The sequence below is a fragment of the Nannospalax galili genome, unplaced genomic scaffold (genome assembly GCF_000622305.1).
Source record: "Nannospalax galili isolate Female #2095 unplaced genomic scaffold, S.galili_v1.0 scaffold156, whole genome shotgun sequence".
NCBI lineage: Eukaryota > Metazoa > Chordata > Mammalia > Rodentia > Spalacidae > Nannospalax > Nannospalax galili.
This window is the reverse complement of record NW_008337625.1, coordinates 694335-709857: the sequence shown is the minus strand read 5'-3', so window position 1 is coordinate 709857 and position 15523 is coordinate 694335. Positions and strand designations below refer to the sequence as shown.

At 43.0% G+C, this 15523-nt stretch overlaps 1 protein-coding gene across 2 annotated transcripts in view; it reads left to right on the top strand.

The window, feature by feature from the left end:
• The window catches only part of Mypn (myopalladin), a 106112-nt gene that overhangs the window by 55235 nt on the left and 35354 nt on the right, over nucleotides 1–15523 (top strand). For both annotated transcript variants that reach the window (XM_008832655.2, XM_008832654.3), the window contains exons 7-9: nucleotides 5243–5384; nucleotides 11731–11754; nucleotides 14497–14613. In XM_008832655.2, coding sequence (XP_008830877.1) covers nucleotides 5243–5384; nucleotides 11731–11754; nucleotides 14497–14613 — 283 coding nt within the window. The remainder of the gene's footprint in view (nucleotides 1–5242; nucleotides 5385–11730; nucleotides 11755–14496; nucleotides 14614–15523) is intronic.

The window sequence follows — 15523 nt, the reverse complement described above, 5'->3', positions numbered from 1 at the left end:
ACAAGGGGGCAGGGGAAGTGTGGATTTGAAGAGCTCTTCATCATATAACAGCACAGGCAGGAAACCCTGAAATAATTGATTTCTAAAGACTTCACAGTCCCTCTTTCCAACCCACCAGATCCGAAGACTTCTGACTCAACCTTTGCATAGGTCACCTGTGACAACCCAATGACAAAGGACATTCCATCAGTCTGTTTATTAGATTTTATTGTTTGTGTGTATGCATGTGTGTGGTGTGCACATGTTACAGCATGTGTGTGGAGGTTAGATGACAACTTGTGAGAATGGGACCTCTCATTCGACCATGCAGGTCCCGGGGATGGAACTCAGATCATCAGCCTTGAAAAAGCGCCTTTCCCCACTGAGCCATCTTGCTGGCCCCCATTGGTCTTTATTAGTAAAACATCTCTGAATCAACTCCAGCCTAAGACACAGTACAGGTTCACTTACATCATGCCCCAAGGCACAAAAACATCTACCCGATTTAAAAACAAATAAAATGACAAAATGAATCTTGGCACTGACGTCTTTTAAACTGTCAGGGAACTGCTGTTCCTGAAGGATATCTCTGCATTATGTTTGCTGGCCAAGCTCTCCTAGAGAGGAACTCACACTTCCAGAGCCTGGCACGGCACTCGGCACAAAGCAGGCACCTGGGATGTTTACTCTGTGGTAAGCACTTCCATTTCTGCCGAGAAGGAATTCTTCGGTGCTTCAGACTATCTTTAGGAAGAACAGAGCAAATTATTTTAAAAGTGCTGACTGTTGGTAGAAGACAGAATTACTGAGACTATTGTGTTGTCTCCCTATAAAGAATGTCCTCAGCACTTGGGAGGCAGAGGCAGGTGGATCTCTGTGAGCTCGAGGCTAGCCTAGTCTACATAGCGAGTTCCAGGTCAGCAGGGGACTCTGTGTTCTCACAGATCATCCATATGATGACAGATTTGCACTTCAGGCATTGTTTACCTCAGGAGGCTATGGACCTTGATTATAGTGACTTCAGTTCAGGTCCATAATTTCTTGTAAAGATTAACTTGATCTTTCTCATTTGGGGACTGTTGCATTTATTTTGTTCATCTTTACTAAAGTTAAATGAATATGATCAAGTCTGTACACCATTATGTGTATTTGTCTGTGTTCTGTAACTATAATGAAATACCCAAGGTGGGGTCCTTTATAAAGGAAAGGGGTTTGTGTAGCTTACGGTTCAGGAGGTTCAAGGGCATAGCACTGACATTGACTTAGCTTTGGTGAGGTGCTTATGGAAGATAGCAGTGCAAGGATGGGAAAGAGAGAGAGGGAGGGGGAGACAGAGACACACAAAGAGATAGATCACGTGACAAGGCAGGAAACTAAAAAATCAAAAAGGAGCTAACAACAATCACTTACTAGGTCCTACCAGCTCTTAACATCATCACCCTGTGAACCAAGCTGGGAGACATATTTTAACTGTATTCAAAGCATTAGGAGCAGTCTAACATCTACCGCCATGAAAACATGGGGTCATCTACACTGTTCTAATGGTGTAACTAATTTGGACCTTGATGTGTAGCAACATGAGCCATCTCCTTCTTACCAGACTTTGTAGAAGCTGGGTGTGGTGGGAGTTCAGTTCCCAGCACCCACACTGGATGGCTCACAACTTCTTGTATCTCTAGCTCCAGGGACTCCAACACCGTCTTCTGGCTTCCAAAAGCACTGCACTCACATACACATACCCACACACAGATACATATGAGTAAAAATAAAAAATAAATTAAAAAAAAAAGATGGTGCTGGGCATGTTGATACACACCTTTAATCCCAGCACTCTGGAGGCAGAGGTAGGTAGATCTCTGTGAGTTGAAGGCCAGCCTGATCCACATAGTGAGTTCTAGGCCAGCCCCACTACAGGGAGACCCTGTCTCAAAAAGACCAAAAAACACCCAAGATGGCTCAGCAGGTGAGCATGCTTGCCACCAAGCTGGATGACTTGAGTTTGATCCTCAGATCCCACATGGTAGAAGGAGAAAACTGACTCCTGCAAGTTGACCTCTGACCTCCACACGTGCACCCTGATGTTCATGTGCCTGTCCTCCCACCAATAAATAAAAATGTAATAAAAAAATTTTAAAGAAGGAGGGCAGCACAGTTTTCAGCAGTAGTAACTTGGGCTTTCAACAACTTTTTCTAAGTGAGCTGTAAGATGACCCATGGAATCTTCCAAGAGTTGATTCACACTGGGATGAACTTCCACCTCCTATCCCAACATTAGTAGGCTTGTTCCACACACCATAGCATTACTGCTGTCTTGGCTGACTTCTCAAATAGAACACAGGTCTTGGCTTTCATTGACAAATGAAAAATAACAACCAACAAGGTGGGGTTTCTCTGCAGCCTAGCCTATGAACTCAACCATAGATCAAGGTACAGCGTGTGAACTGACCTCATGCTGAGCTATTCATTTTATAAGTGTGTCCTGGCTCATTATTCAACCCCTGCCGCCACCACCACCTTTACTGGGAGCTATTGTTTTGATTTTCTAATTTGTTTGCCTCAAAAGAAATAAGCGTCTCAACAATATGGTTGCTCAAACAAGACCTGCACAGTGACAACACCAGGCCAGTGTGGACAGGGGACATTTCACAGGGTCCTGTCTCTAGATGAAGAGCAGGGAGTCGATGGCTGATGAGGGAGGGAGAGTCAGTTTTCTCTGGGGACAAGTTCCCTAGTAGGCTATCCAATCCCAAGTGGTCAGCCATAAATACATGTACAGGTACCACTAAATGGAGTCATTTTGTACACATACACATACATATATACACATACATGCACACACATATATGTAACAATAATCAAAGAAGAGGCCACAAAATTGAGAGGGTATGGAAGGGGAGCATGTGGGAATAGTTGGAGGGTGGAGAGAGAGCGGAAAAAAATTATGTAAATACAGTACTCATGTATGAAATTCTCAAAAAAGTTAAAAATGAATTTTAAAAAAGAAATAAACACCTTATTATGAATGAATTCCAGGGAGGTGTTTGGGTGCCACTAAAGGTTCCAGTAGGTCCCGAAACTGGTATTAAGCATACAATTTGCTCAGCACTCAGGGTAGAGAATATGAGTTTGCTGGGAATAACCCAAGTCTCCTGGGCGTTTACTGCTTCCCAGTCTTGTCATTAGATGTGTTTGTGGGGATGAGGAATAACTAGATTTCTAATCGAATAACTCCTTATTAATTCAGAAACACTGCTGTTCTGGTCATGAATGACTTCCGCAAACAAATTCCAGAGTGCTAAAAGAACACGACACTGACATTGAATTATAGTTCCTCCTGGTGGTCATAGTGTCAATTGCAGACACCTCTGAATCCTAAATTCCTGTGCTACATTCAAGTTACAAAAAAAAAAAAAACCCAAAACCTTCTTTGTAATATTTTTCACGTTGACAAAAAAACCAAAACAAAAAAAAAAAACACCGCAAAACCCCACTCTGTGATATTTTAAGTAAGTTTGTGACTTTGTGTTGGGCGGTACTCATAGGTGTTTTGGGGTGCATGAGGCCTCTGGTCCATAGGTGGGACATGGCTGCCAGACAGGACTGTAAATGTAGCAAGACAGTGCATAAAATATCTTGTTCTTAGCCAGGCATGGTGGCGCATGCCTGTAATCCCAGCACTTGGGAGGCAGAGGCAAGAGGAACTCCGTGAGTTCAAGGCCAGCCTGGTGAGTTAAGGCATGTGCAAACATCTTAATGTCAATTGCATTAAAAATGAATTTTAAGGTTAAAACCTCATTTAACTTTATGTCTTATAGGGTTTATACTGAGTACAATATTGTATAACTGCACTAATCCAACTGTAAACCTAAAAATTTACAGCCAATTCTGAAAAAGATGCACCTTAGCTCAGAAAATTGTTATTGAATATGTCAATGCTGTTGTAATGAAATACTTCTTCCAAGTATGTGGTTATTAAATAAGTAATTAAAAAATTTTTAAAGCATTCATAAAATTAAAAAAATCCTGTTGAAACAAGAACTGTACCAAAAAAAAAATCACAAGTTGAAGAGATGGCTCAGTGGTTAAAAGCACTGGCTGCTCTTGCAGAGGACCTAGGTTTGATTTCCAGCACCCACACAGCAGCCAACAACCAACCGTGACTCCCATTTCAGGGGATCTAAGGCCCTTTTCTGACCTCCATGGGCATTACATGACACAGGTACACTTACATGCAGACAATACATTCATATACATTAAATAAAAATAACAAATTTAAGCTGGGCGTGGTGGCGCTCGCCTGTAGTCCCAGCACTTGGGAGGCAGAGGCAGGCGGATCTCTGTGAGTTCAAGGCCAGGCTGGTCTACATAGTGAGTTCCAGAACAGCTGGGGCTACAGGGAGACTCTGTCTCAAAAAACAAACAAACAAACAAAAAACAAAGAGATTTAGGGGAGCTGGAGAGATGGCGCAGCGGTTAAGAGCACTGACTTGGAAAGGACCTGGGTTCGAATCCCAAAACCCACATCGCGACTACAACCCGTCCTTAACTCCAGTTCCAGGGGAATCCGACGCCCTCTTCTGAGGGCGGCATTGCACGACACGGGTGCACTCACATACATGCAAGCAATACACTCATACACATAAAAAAAAAATAATAAATTAAAAAAAATTTTTTTTGGTCTTTTTGAGACAGGGTCTCCCTGTAGCCCCAGCTGTCCTGGAACTCACTATGTAGACCAACCAGGCTGGCCTCGAACTCACAGGGACCCCCCTGCCTCTGCCTCCCTAGTGCTGGGATTAAAGGTGTGAGCCACCACGCCCGGCAAATAAGATATTTTTTTTAAAAAATCTGTCCCTGAATTAAAGAAATTCTTAAAAAAAATAAATACATAATAGATTTAAAAAAAAAAAACATTACTTATAGGAGTGAATGGCAAAGCAGGGGGAAAGGGAAATACAAATTAAAAAAAAAAACAAATACTTTACTAAAAATTATCCCCTTTACTCAAAATGCTCTACTTAATATTTAATAAATTTAATTAGCACTGAAGTGGAGGGAAAGGCAGAAAGTAATGAAGAAAGAGCTTTGGAAAGGTCGGATGACGTCTGCAAAAACTGATTCAGTGCATGCTCACCTAACTGCCGCTGTGGGACTTCGAAGAGCTGGGGAAAGCAGGTGTGGAGGAAAGGTGTCGTCTACGGTGCAGCCCTGGACTGGATCCGCACGTCTGCGGTGTGGTTTTAAAACTCTCCTTTCGTTCCAGATGCTGCAAAACTTGTCAGCATCCGAGGGGCAGCTGGTGGTCTTCGAATGTAGAGTCAAAGGAGCTCCATCCCCTAAAGTCCAGTGGTACAGAGAAGGAGCCCTGATAGAAGATTCTCCGGATTTCAGGATCTTACAGAAAAGTAAGTCGGAACTTTGCTGATACTTTCAGACTTTTTAATACATTGTTTTTATGTCTTAACAACAAATTTAAAATGTAGTCAAAACTGCTGGGTGTGGTGGCCCTTGCCTTTAACCCCAGCACTCGGGAGGCAGAGGCAGGCAGATCTCTGCGAGTTCAAGGCCAGCCTGGTCTACATAGTGAGTTCCAGGACAGCTGGAGCTACAGGGAGACCCTGTCTCCAAAAAACCAAAATATATATATATATATTATTTTCTATTTAAAAATATTTCATTTATTGTTTTTTTTTTTTTTAATGTGTATGACTGTATTGCCTGTGTGTATATCTGTGTTGTGCAGTGCCCACAGAGGTCAGAAGAGAGAATCAGATTTCCCTGCAGTTATGGACAGTTGTTAGCTGCCATGTGGGTGCTGGGAATTGAATCTGGGTCCTGGGTCCTCTGCAACAGCAACCAGTACTCAACCACTGAGTCATCTCTCCAGTCCCTATTTTTTAAATTTTTTATGTGTATAAGTGTTTTGTCTGCATGTATGTAATTGCACCATGTGAGTGCAGTACCCATGGAAGCCAGAGGATGGCATTAGGTACCCTGGAACTGGAATTATGTCAGCTGCCATGTGGGTGCTGGGACCTGAACATGGATCCTCTGAAAGAGTAGCCAGTGTTCTTAACTGCTAAGCCATCTCTCCAGCCACATATTTTTAAAGTTTTTAAATGAGTCATATTCTTTTTGTAATTGATTTTTTGTTTTGCTTTAAGACAGAGTCTCCCTGTAGGCCCATCTGGCCTCAAACTTGCTATGTAGACCAGGCTAGCCTTAATCTCACAGAGATCTGCCTGCCTCCACCTCCTGCATGCCACCACACCCCACTGGCTTATTTATTTTTATTTTATTTATTTATTTATTTACTTATTTTGGGTCTTTTTGAGACAAGGTCTCCTTGTAGCCTCTCTGTGAGCTGGCCTGGAACTCACTATGTAGACCAGGCTGGCCTTGAACCCACAGAGATTCCCCCTGTCTCTGCTTCTCAAGTGCTGTGATTAAAGGCTTGAGCCACCGTACCCAGAAATTTATTTTTGACATAGGGTCTCACTGTGCAACCCTGGCTGACCTGGAACTCACATGGATCTGCCTGATTCTGTCTCCTGAGTGTCAGGGTTAAAGGCTTGGGCCACCATGCCTTGCTGTAGTTGATTTTTATGCACAAAAGTTCATAGACATCTTTCCATGGTAGCATAGTTTTATTACTTTTATTTATTTAAATTTGTTGTTACATTTATTTATTTATGTATTGTGTGTACATGTGTGTCTGTGTGCATGTATGTATGTGTATATGGGCAAACATACCACAATGTGCCTGTGGAGATCACAGGATAACTTTCTAGAGCAGGTTCCACATGGATCTGGAGGATTGAACTCAGGTCATCAGGCCTGGTAACAAGTGCTTTACCCCTGAGCTGTCCATCTTGCCTGCCATAATTATAATTGTTTTTGCAGTGCTGGGAATTGAATCCAGATCCTTATGCACGCTAGGCAAGAGCTCTACCACAAAGTTACATACTACTTGTCTTAATTTTAAAAATATTTTAAGTCAGGAGCCAATGAGATGGCTCAGCTGGCAAAGCCTCCAAGCCTGATGACAGGGCCAATCCCCGGGGCCCAGACAGTGCAAGGAGAGAAGGGACTCACACAGCTTGTCCTCTGCCTTCCACAGGTATGCGATAGTATGCATGTGCCCCCCACCAGATAAATGAATAAAATAATTTTTAACATGTATGTGTAGTAATTCAGGCTGAAGATATAATTCAGTGTTAGAGTGCTTGCCTAGCATGCACAAGGCCCTGGGTTCAACTCCCAGCAATGCAAAATAAATATATAAATGAAATATAAAAATATTATGTTATAGTCTGAGACCCACAAATGCCCCAAACAGACAGACAGGTGAGTCTAGAGAAAGATTTCTTACAGCCAGGCTACACTGTTTCCTAGAGGGTCCGAGTGTAGCCCCAAGCCTAAGTGCTCTGGCTCTTTTATATTGCTCATGTTGCTAAGCAAGCAAGCAAAATACAGAAGCCAATCATTGAGCGTTAAGCTTGAGCAAACATTATCAAGAAAATACATAAGAAACTACAGTTTTCCAACCACCCCCCAACCCCGAACCATAGTACGCCTTCACGGAACTAGCTTTCACCTCTTTCATAAACAGACATTATCAATCTTATTATTATTCTCCATTGGTCATGCTACATTACCTTTACTGGTCACAAAGTTCCCTGGGGGTGGGGTTGTATAGCAAGTGTATCCTAGGAAAAATCGTATCCCCGATCTTTTAAAGTTTCCCTAAGTCTTCCAACTTGCTATGGTGTAATTCTTGTTCAGAGAAACTATGACCAGGAATGAAAAGTTTAAGTTCTCAAGCTTATAGGTGGAGAGTCCCCTTAATAAATTCTGTTCTATTAAGCATCAATTACTATTTTGCAGAAGCAAGCCAAGCATAACCTACAGAAGCCATAAATCAGCAGTTAGCAGGAGCACTCTAGGGTGCTCTGACCTGTTCCCAAGACAACCAGGGTCCAGCTGCCATGTGTTCCCATACCCTGGGCCAACTGCCTGATAATTTCAGAAACTAGAGTCAGCCTAAACTTTAGCATGGTGTAGCTATGGTCAAGAAGGTGCCCTATTACAATTATAAGTTAGCAAGCTAGATGTGGTGGCACATGCCTGCAATCCCAGCATTGTGGAGGCACAGATAAAGGAGGATCATCACAAGTTCGGGATCAGCCTGGGCTACATATCAAAATTCTGTTTCCAAAAAAGGAAACATGCAGGGTGTGGTGGTGTACACCTTTAGTCCCAGGGCTCAGGAGGCAGAGGCAGGCAGATCTCTGTGAGTTCAAGGTCAGCCTGGTCTACATAGTGAGTTCCAGGCCAGGGAGACCCTGTCTCAAAAAAACCAAAAAAAAAAAAAAAAAGTAAACATAATTAGTTTCTTATTTATTTATTTATTTATTCCCTGTAACCCCAGCTGGCCTTGAACTTGCTATGTAGATCAGGCTGGCCTTGGTCTCACAGAGATCTACCTGCCTCTGCCTCCTGAGTGCTGAAATTAAAGGCACGCACCTAGTTTATTTTATTTTATTTTATTTTATTTTATTATTTTATTTTATTTTTGGTCCTTTTGAGACAGGGTCTCCCTGTAACCCCAGATGGCCTGGAACTATCTAGACCAGGCTGGCCTTGAACTCACAGAGATCTGTCTGTCTCTGCCTCCAGAGTGCTGGGACTAAAGGCATGTGTCACCACACCCCGCTTATTTTTTACTTTCTTAAAGATAAAGTCACATTCTGTTTCCCAAGCTGCCATAAAACTTACTATGTATTCTAGGATGCCCTCAAAATCTTAGGTTATCCTCCTGCCTCAGCCTCCTGAGTGCTGGGATTAGAGGGACAAGCCACCAGGCTCAATTTCACGTTAGCTTCATCTCCTGGTAGCATTTCGCCTGGGCGTGAATCTTCATGTTATAAACAGTGCGTGTTAATAGGGCACATCTTTGTGACTATTCATCCATTATTACTTTAAAATTAATCTCTAGGACTGAATTTCTACTGTAGATCCACATTGTTTAGGGCTTATAACATACGCTGCCAAAATGCCATCCCAAAAGGTTAATTTAGGATATCCCACAATTGGTCACTCAAACTGGAACACTTAGGGGAGAAAAGTGAATATTATTAATAATTATGCAGAGATTCTACCCAAGGCATAAACTAGGTCTTTGCCAGCTTTTTACCACAAGCAGCGAAACAGAAATACCTTTTGTAGGATTGAGTCTAGCTCTTGATGGAGCGTTTGCCTAGCATGCACAGGACCCTGGGGTCCATCCCCAGCACCACATAAATCAGGCACAGTGGTCCACATCCCCAACCTCAGAACTCAGACGGTGAAGACAGAAGCATCATAAATTAAAGATAATGCTCAGCTACTGTTGAGTTCAAGGCCGACCTGGGTGCATGCTTTTAATCCCGCCACTTGGGAGGCAGAAGCAGACAAATCTCTGTGAGATCAAAGTCAGTCTGGTCCACATAGCTAGCAAGTTCCAGGCCAGACAGGGAGAAATAGTGAGAACCTGTCTCAAAAAAGAAAAGCAAAAAAAAATTTTTAATAAAATCTGGGACTGGAGAGATTGCTCAGTGGTTAAGAACACCGGATGCTCTTGCAGAAGACCAGAGCAGGGTTTAAATCCCAGCTCCCTCATGGTGGCTAACAACCATCTGTAACTCCAGTTCCAGAGGATCCGACGCCCTCTTCTGTTCTCCTTGGGCACTGCATGACACAGGTGTACTACATACATGCAGGCAATGCATTCAAACACATAAAATTAAAATAATTTTTTAAAAATAGGAAATAAAAATTAAAAATTAAGGAAATACCTTTTGTTTCACACGTTTGCCAACAATGAGTGCTCATCGTTGTTTTCAACCTTCACTCTTTTATAGGCAATATAGAAACAATTAATCTTCAGCTCCATCCTTTAGCCCCAGCTGGCCTGGAACTCACTATGTAGACCAGGCTGGCCTCCATCTCACAGAGATCCACCCACCTCTGCCTCCCAAGTGCTGGGATTAAAGGTGTGTGCCACCATGCCCGGCCTTTCTTTTTGCAGTTAAAAAATGTATTATTGTTAGTGTGTCTGTGTGTCTGCATGTCTGTGTCTCTGTGAGAGAGAGAGAGAGAGAGAGAGAGAGAGAGAGAGAGAAAGAGAGGGAGAGAGGAAGGAGGCTCACCACAGCACTCAGATGGAAGCCAGAGGACAACTTTGTGGCGTTGGCTCTTCCACGTTCTGTGGATCGAACTCAGGTTGTCAGACTTTTGCAACAAGTGTTTATTCACTGAGCCATCTTGCTGGCCCCCACCCTTTTGCATTTTGTGGGCTTTTCTTTTTCTTTTTCTTTTTTTTTCTTTCAGTTTCTCAATAATGAACATGTATTACTTTTATTTTTTATGTTTTTTTAGCAAATAATGCAAAAAATGAATTATGTGCCTCAGGCATGAGTGTATTAGATTCCTATTTTTTTTTTCTTTAATCTTTTGTAGACAGGTTCTCCCTATAGCCCCAGCTGGCCTTGAACTCACAGAGCTCCACCTGCCTCTCTCTGCCTCCCAAGCGCTGGGATTAAAGGCGTGCACCACCACACCTAGCTAGACTCCTCTTTTTTGGCTAATAAACGTAGCCCTGATATTCTGGAACTCACTGCGTAGACCAGGATGGCCTGGGACTTGCAGCCAGCCTCCTTTGCCTCCCAGGTGATGGAATTCCAAAGGTGTACTTCCATACCTAGCAAAATACAAATAAATTGTGAGTGGCTAAACTGAGCTACTTAATGTATGCATGAACTCATATACTTACCATTCTTTTTTCGGTATGATATGATTAAGAGCTACTGAAGGTTTTAGCTGTGGTGGCAGCAGTAAATAATATGTTCTGATCACCATTTAACTGAGAAAAGAAAACCGCTTCGGTAGTTCTGTGTATGGTAGAAGATGGGCACTAACTGGGACAGCTGTCTAGTGAGAGCCTGCCATTGTATGAGCATTTGGGGAACAGTTGCATGGCTGCCCTGCCTAGCACTTTCAGGAAAACAAAAGATTTTTAAGATAAAGAACTTGCTTTCAAGGAACCTTTACCTATGCTGAGGCTCTTGAGCTTAGAAACCCTGTAGCAGAAAAAAAGAAGGGGAGGGAACAGGACAGCCCGAGACAAAACAAATGTCTCAAACTTCACAGCTTTCTTTCAGGTAAAGCTGAATGAGTAATAAAAAGGAAGTGATGAGCTGGCGAGCTGGCTCAGCAGGTGAAGGCCCTTGCTGCCAAGTCAGAGGACCTGAGTTCAATCGCCGGATCCGTATGGTGGAAGGAGAGAGTCAACTCCTGCAAGTTGTCCTCTGACCTCCATATGAGTGCTGTGGCACACACACACACATACACACACACACACACACACACACACACACACACACACAATAATTAAGTTTTTTTTAAAAAAAGCTAGCTGTTTTGGAATCCCAGCTCACTGGGGGAGCTTTTCCTTGCCTGAAGTTTGTATTCCCTACATGAACCCAGGTGTACTCTAAGGTGAAGCATCACGTAGTTGCTCTCTAACTTCCCTTCTGTGACCTTACTGAGGTCATTAGTATTTAAGTCATTACTTAACACTGACAGGTCAGCCTTATCATATCACCCCAAGGAAGCAAGACACTGCAATTCTATAGGAAGCATCTGGTGGAAATGTAGTTTCTCAGTAAAACAAATTCTCACAAGCTTTTTTTTTCTTTTCTTTTCTTTTAGAGCCTCGATCCATGGCAGAGCCAGGTAAAGATCATCTCTATTTTAATTTATTAATATGTGATAACTGATCTGAGATACATATATATGTATATATGGAAACATGTTGAAATTATTCTAGTGTCAAAAAAGTGAAAATAAAATTTTCTAGAGAGATCCAAAGGAACTCTAGCTGTTATTCTAGAAGGGGAAGGCAGGAACATGTTCCAATTTGCATATGTATTCAATATCTGATATGGGTGTAGTTAGTTTTTCACTGCTGAGGTATGTTTCATGGGAGTATTTTCTCTGTCCTTGGCTGCCACTCATCTAATTCCCTCCCCAAACTGCACTTACAATTTCCATGATGCAAATGTATTACTTTTCTGTTGCTGTGATAAAATACCATAACCAAAAAAGCAACTTAAGGAAAAGACTCATTTTGTTTCATGGGGGCTGGATGCCCCTGATGTCAGGGATGATGTGGCTGCAGGGGCAGGAATGGAGAAATCACATCTCAACCCCACACACAAGACCCAGAGAACAAGAACAGGAATTGGGATGAGGCTATAAGCCTTCAAAACACCCCACCCTCAGTGATGCAATTCCTCCAGCAAGGCTACACCTCCTAAAGGTTCCCTAACCTCTCCAAATGCTGCCACCTACTGGGGACCAAATGTTCAATGTCTGAGCTGTGGGGATATTTCCCATTCAAACCTCCACATCAGGTCAATTCCAATCCCACAGCCTAAGTGTCTCAAAGTTTACGGATCAGAGGCTGGGACTATAGCTCATTGAGAACATTTGCCTAGCTTACTCAAGGCCATGGGTTCGATCCCCAGCACATATAAATAAATGAATAAATAATAAAGGATCAGACCTTGACATTGGTAGAGAGTCAATAAAATGTCTGAGCTGTTAGTTGATTCGGCTTGGAGAATACTGGCCTCCAGGTGAGCATGGGTGAAGCATTTGCCACTAGGAAACACAAATCACTCACAAACCAGGGCACAGGCATCTGTTGTAGAACCCTCAAGGTTGTGTTTGTAACTCTGGGTGAGGAAGATGGTTTGCAATTTCTTTGCTGTGGCTTTCTCTTTTGACGATGGAAAGGCATTCCAGAGTAGGACCATTCATATCGGACAGCCCTACCCTATACTACTGGGCACATTATAGAAGCAGGTCTTACCCTGTAAGCAGCATTCACTGCTATCTGTCACAGCCTCCTGGGCGGTTTTTCTAGAGGTGATCTAGTTGACCTGACTCAGTTATCATGAAGCACTGAGATGCAAGTTTCTCCTAAAATAACTGTTTCGGTAACTTCATTTAAAAATTTTTAAATTTATGTGTGTGAGTGTATTACCTGCATGTATGTAAGTGCACCCATGTTGTCCAGTGCCCTCAAAGGTCAGAAGAGGGTGTCAGATCCCCTGGAACTGGAGTTTTGGACAGTTGTTAGCTGCCAGGTGGGTGCTGGGAACCAAACCCACATCCTCTATGAGAGCAGCCAGTGATCTTAACCACTGAGCTATCTCTCCAGTCCCTAGTAACTTCATTTTAAAATACATTTTATTATTTTTTTTGTGTGTATGAGCATATTGCCTGCATGCATGTAAGTGCACTCATGTCTTGCATTGCCTACAGAGGTCAGAATAGGTCATTGGATTCCCCTGGAACTGGAGTTATGGACAGTTGTTAGCTGTCATGTGGGTGCTGGGAATCAAACCCTGGTCTTCTGCAAGAGCAGCCAGTACTCTTAACCACCGAGCCATCTCTCCAACCCCATAGCTTCATCTTTAATGTAGGAGCTGCTAAGTGATATCTGGATGCTTATGTTCTTTCACCTGGAATTTTTATCTACTCCATCAGCTAATTGCTCCTACTCAGGAAAAGCATTTATTGCTAGTTAATAGATGTCCCTTTTTTTGGTACTGCTGGGAAATGAGCCCAGGACCTCATGTATGTTAGGCAAGTGTTCAATCCCCGAACTTCATCCCCAGCCATTCTGCACAACTTAAACTGTGGCCTTTGTTTAAAATCATCTCATTGCTAAATTTCCCCTTAGAAATAATGAGAGACCTGGATCTAGAAAAATATTTCATTAGTCTATTTCACACACACCTATTTCCTTTAACCCCAAATTTGTCTTTATGGTTTTTAAAATGTTTGTCAGTTTAATTTTTGCCATCTGGATTGATGGCATAAAAACATAAGACAATCTGAACATCCATTGTATGTAACAGCTGGTCACATGCCACTGGTAAACAAATGCTGACGAGGATGAGGCAGGAGAATCATGATGTTAAGGCTAGCCTGAGCTATTCCTTTGGGGAATGAAGCTCTGGTGGTAGCTGGTAAACAAATGCTGACGAGGATGAGGCAGGAGAATCATGATGTTAAGGCCAGGGCTCCCCCCAGCATCATATGTAACACATCATCACAAAATCACCCTGCCAGTTCTCAGCCTGCCTGCAAGGAGCTGTTGGTTCTACATCCTTGGACTCTTTGATCCTACTAACCAGTCAGTTTGATCAGATATACACATCATCACAAAATCACCCTGCCAGTTCTCAGCCTGCCTGCAAGGAGCTATTGGTTCTCAACATCCTTGGACTCTTTGATCCTACTAACCAGTCAGTTTGATCAGATACTTATTTGGTCCAGTTGTTTTCAAAGACTTAAGTCAGCTCCTTCCATTGACTTTTGTAGAATCATCCTCTGCTATCATTAAATCTCACAATTCTCTTTTTGTGATGAAGTCAGTAACAATTCTGTCTTACTGCTATGTAGAGGAGATCTGCACTTTGGTCATTGCTGAGGTGTTTGCGGAAGATTCTGGATGCTTCACGTGCACTGCAAGCAACAAATACGGCACTGTGTCGAGTATCGCACGGCTGGACGTGAGAGGTAAGGCTCCTCAGCCCCGGGGGTCACACTGTGAGCATGAACATGTTGACTTTGTCTCATTCTTCCTTGGTGCTCTGTGTGAGCTTCATGAAAGATCAGAATTATTAAGATTGGGACTGGAAGCCGGGCGTAGTAACGCATGCCTTTAATCCCAGGCAGAGGCAGGCAGATCCTTGTGAGTTCAAGGCCAGCCTGGTCTACATAGTGAGTTCAGGTGAGCTGGGACTACAGGGAGACCCTGTCTCAAAAAGACAAAAAAAAAAAGATAGATAGAGATTGGGGCTAGTGAGATGGCTCAGTGGGCAAAGAAACCTGGTGTCAAGCCTGATGACCCAAATTCAATCCCTGGGACCCACATAGTGGAAAGAGAGAATTGAGGCCTGTAAGTTGTCCTTTGACATCCACATACATGCCTTGTCATGCATGCATACACACAAAATAACAGCAGAAGAAAGAAAAATGTTCTTGGTGCTGGAGAGTATAGGTCAGTTGGTAGAATAGGTGCCTGAGTCCTGGGTTCAGTCTCAAGCAGGCCATAAACTGGGCGGCACATACCTGTGGTCCCAGCACTGGGAAGGTTGGGACAGGGGTTTCAGGAGTTCAAGGTCATTGGAAATTTAGTGAATTCAAGGCATGTTCATAAGCAACATCCAATTTTCAATTTCTTACTACACTTAGAGCCACAGCCTCCCCAGTGATCATGCAGTCCCTTTATTATACTTCCTAAGAAAGCTTCTCCTTGTCCTGCTAGGAACTTCTCAAATTCTTTCCAAAAGAGCACTTTGGGCTGGGCATGGTGGCACATGCCTTTAGTCCCAGCACTTGAAAGGTAGAGGCAGGCAGATCTCTGTGAGTTCAAGGACAGCCTGGTCTACATGGTGAGTTCCAGGCCAGCTGGGGCTACAGGGAA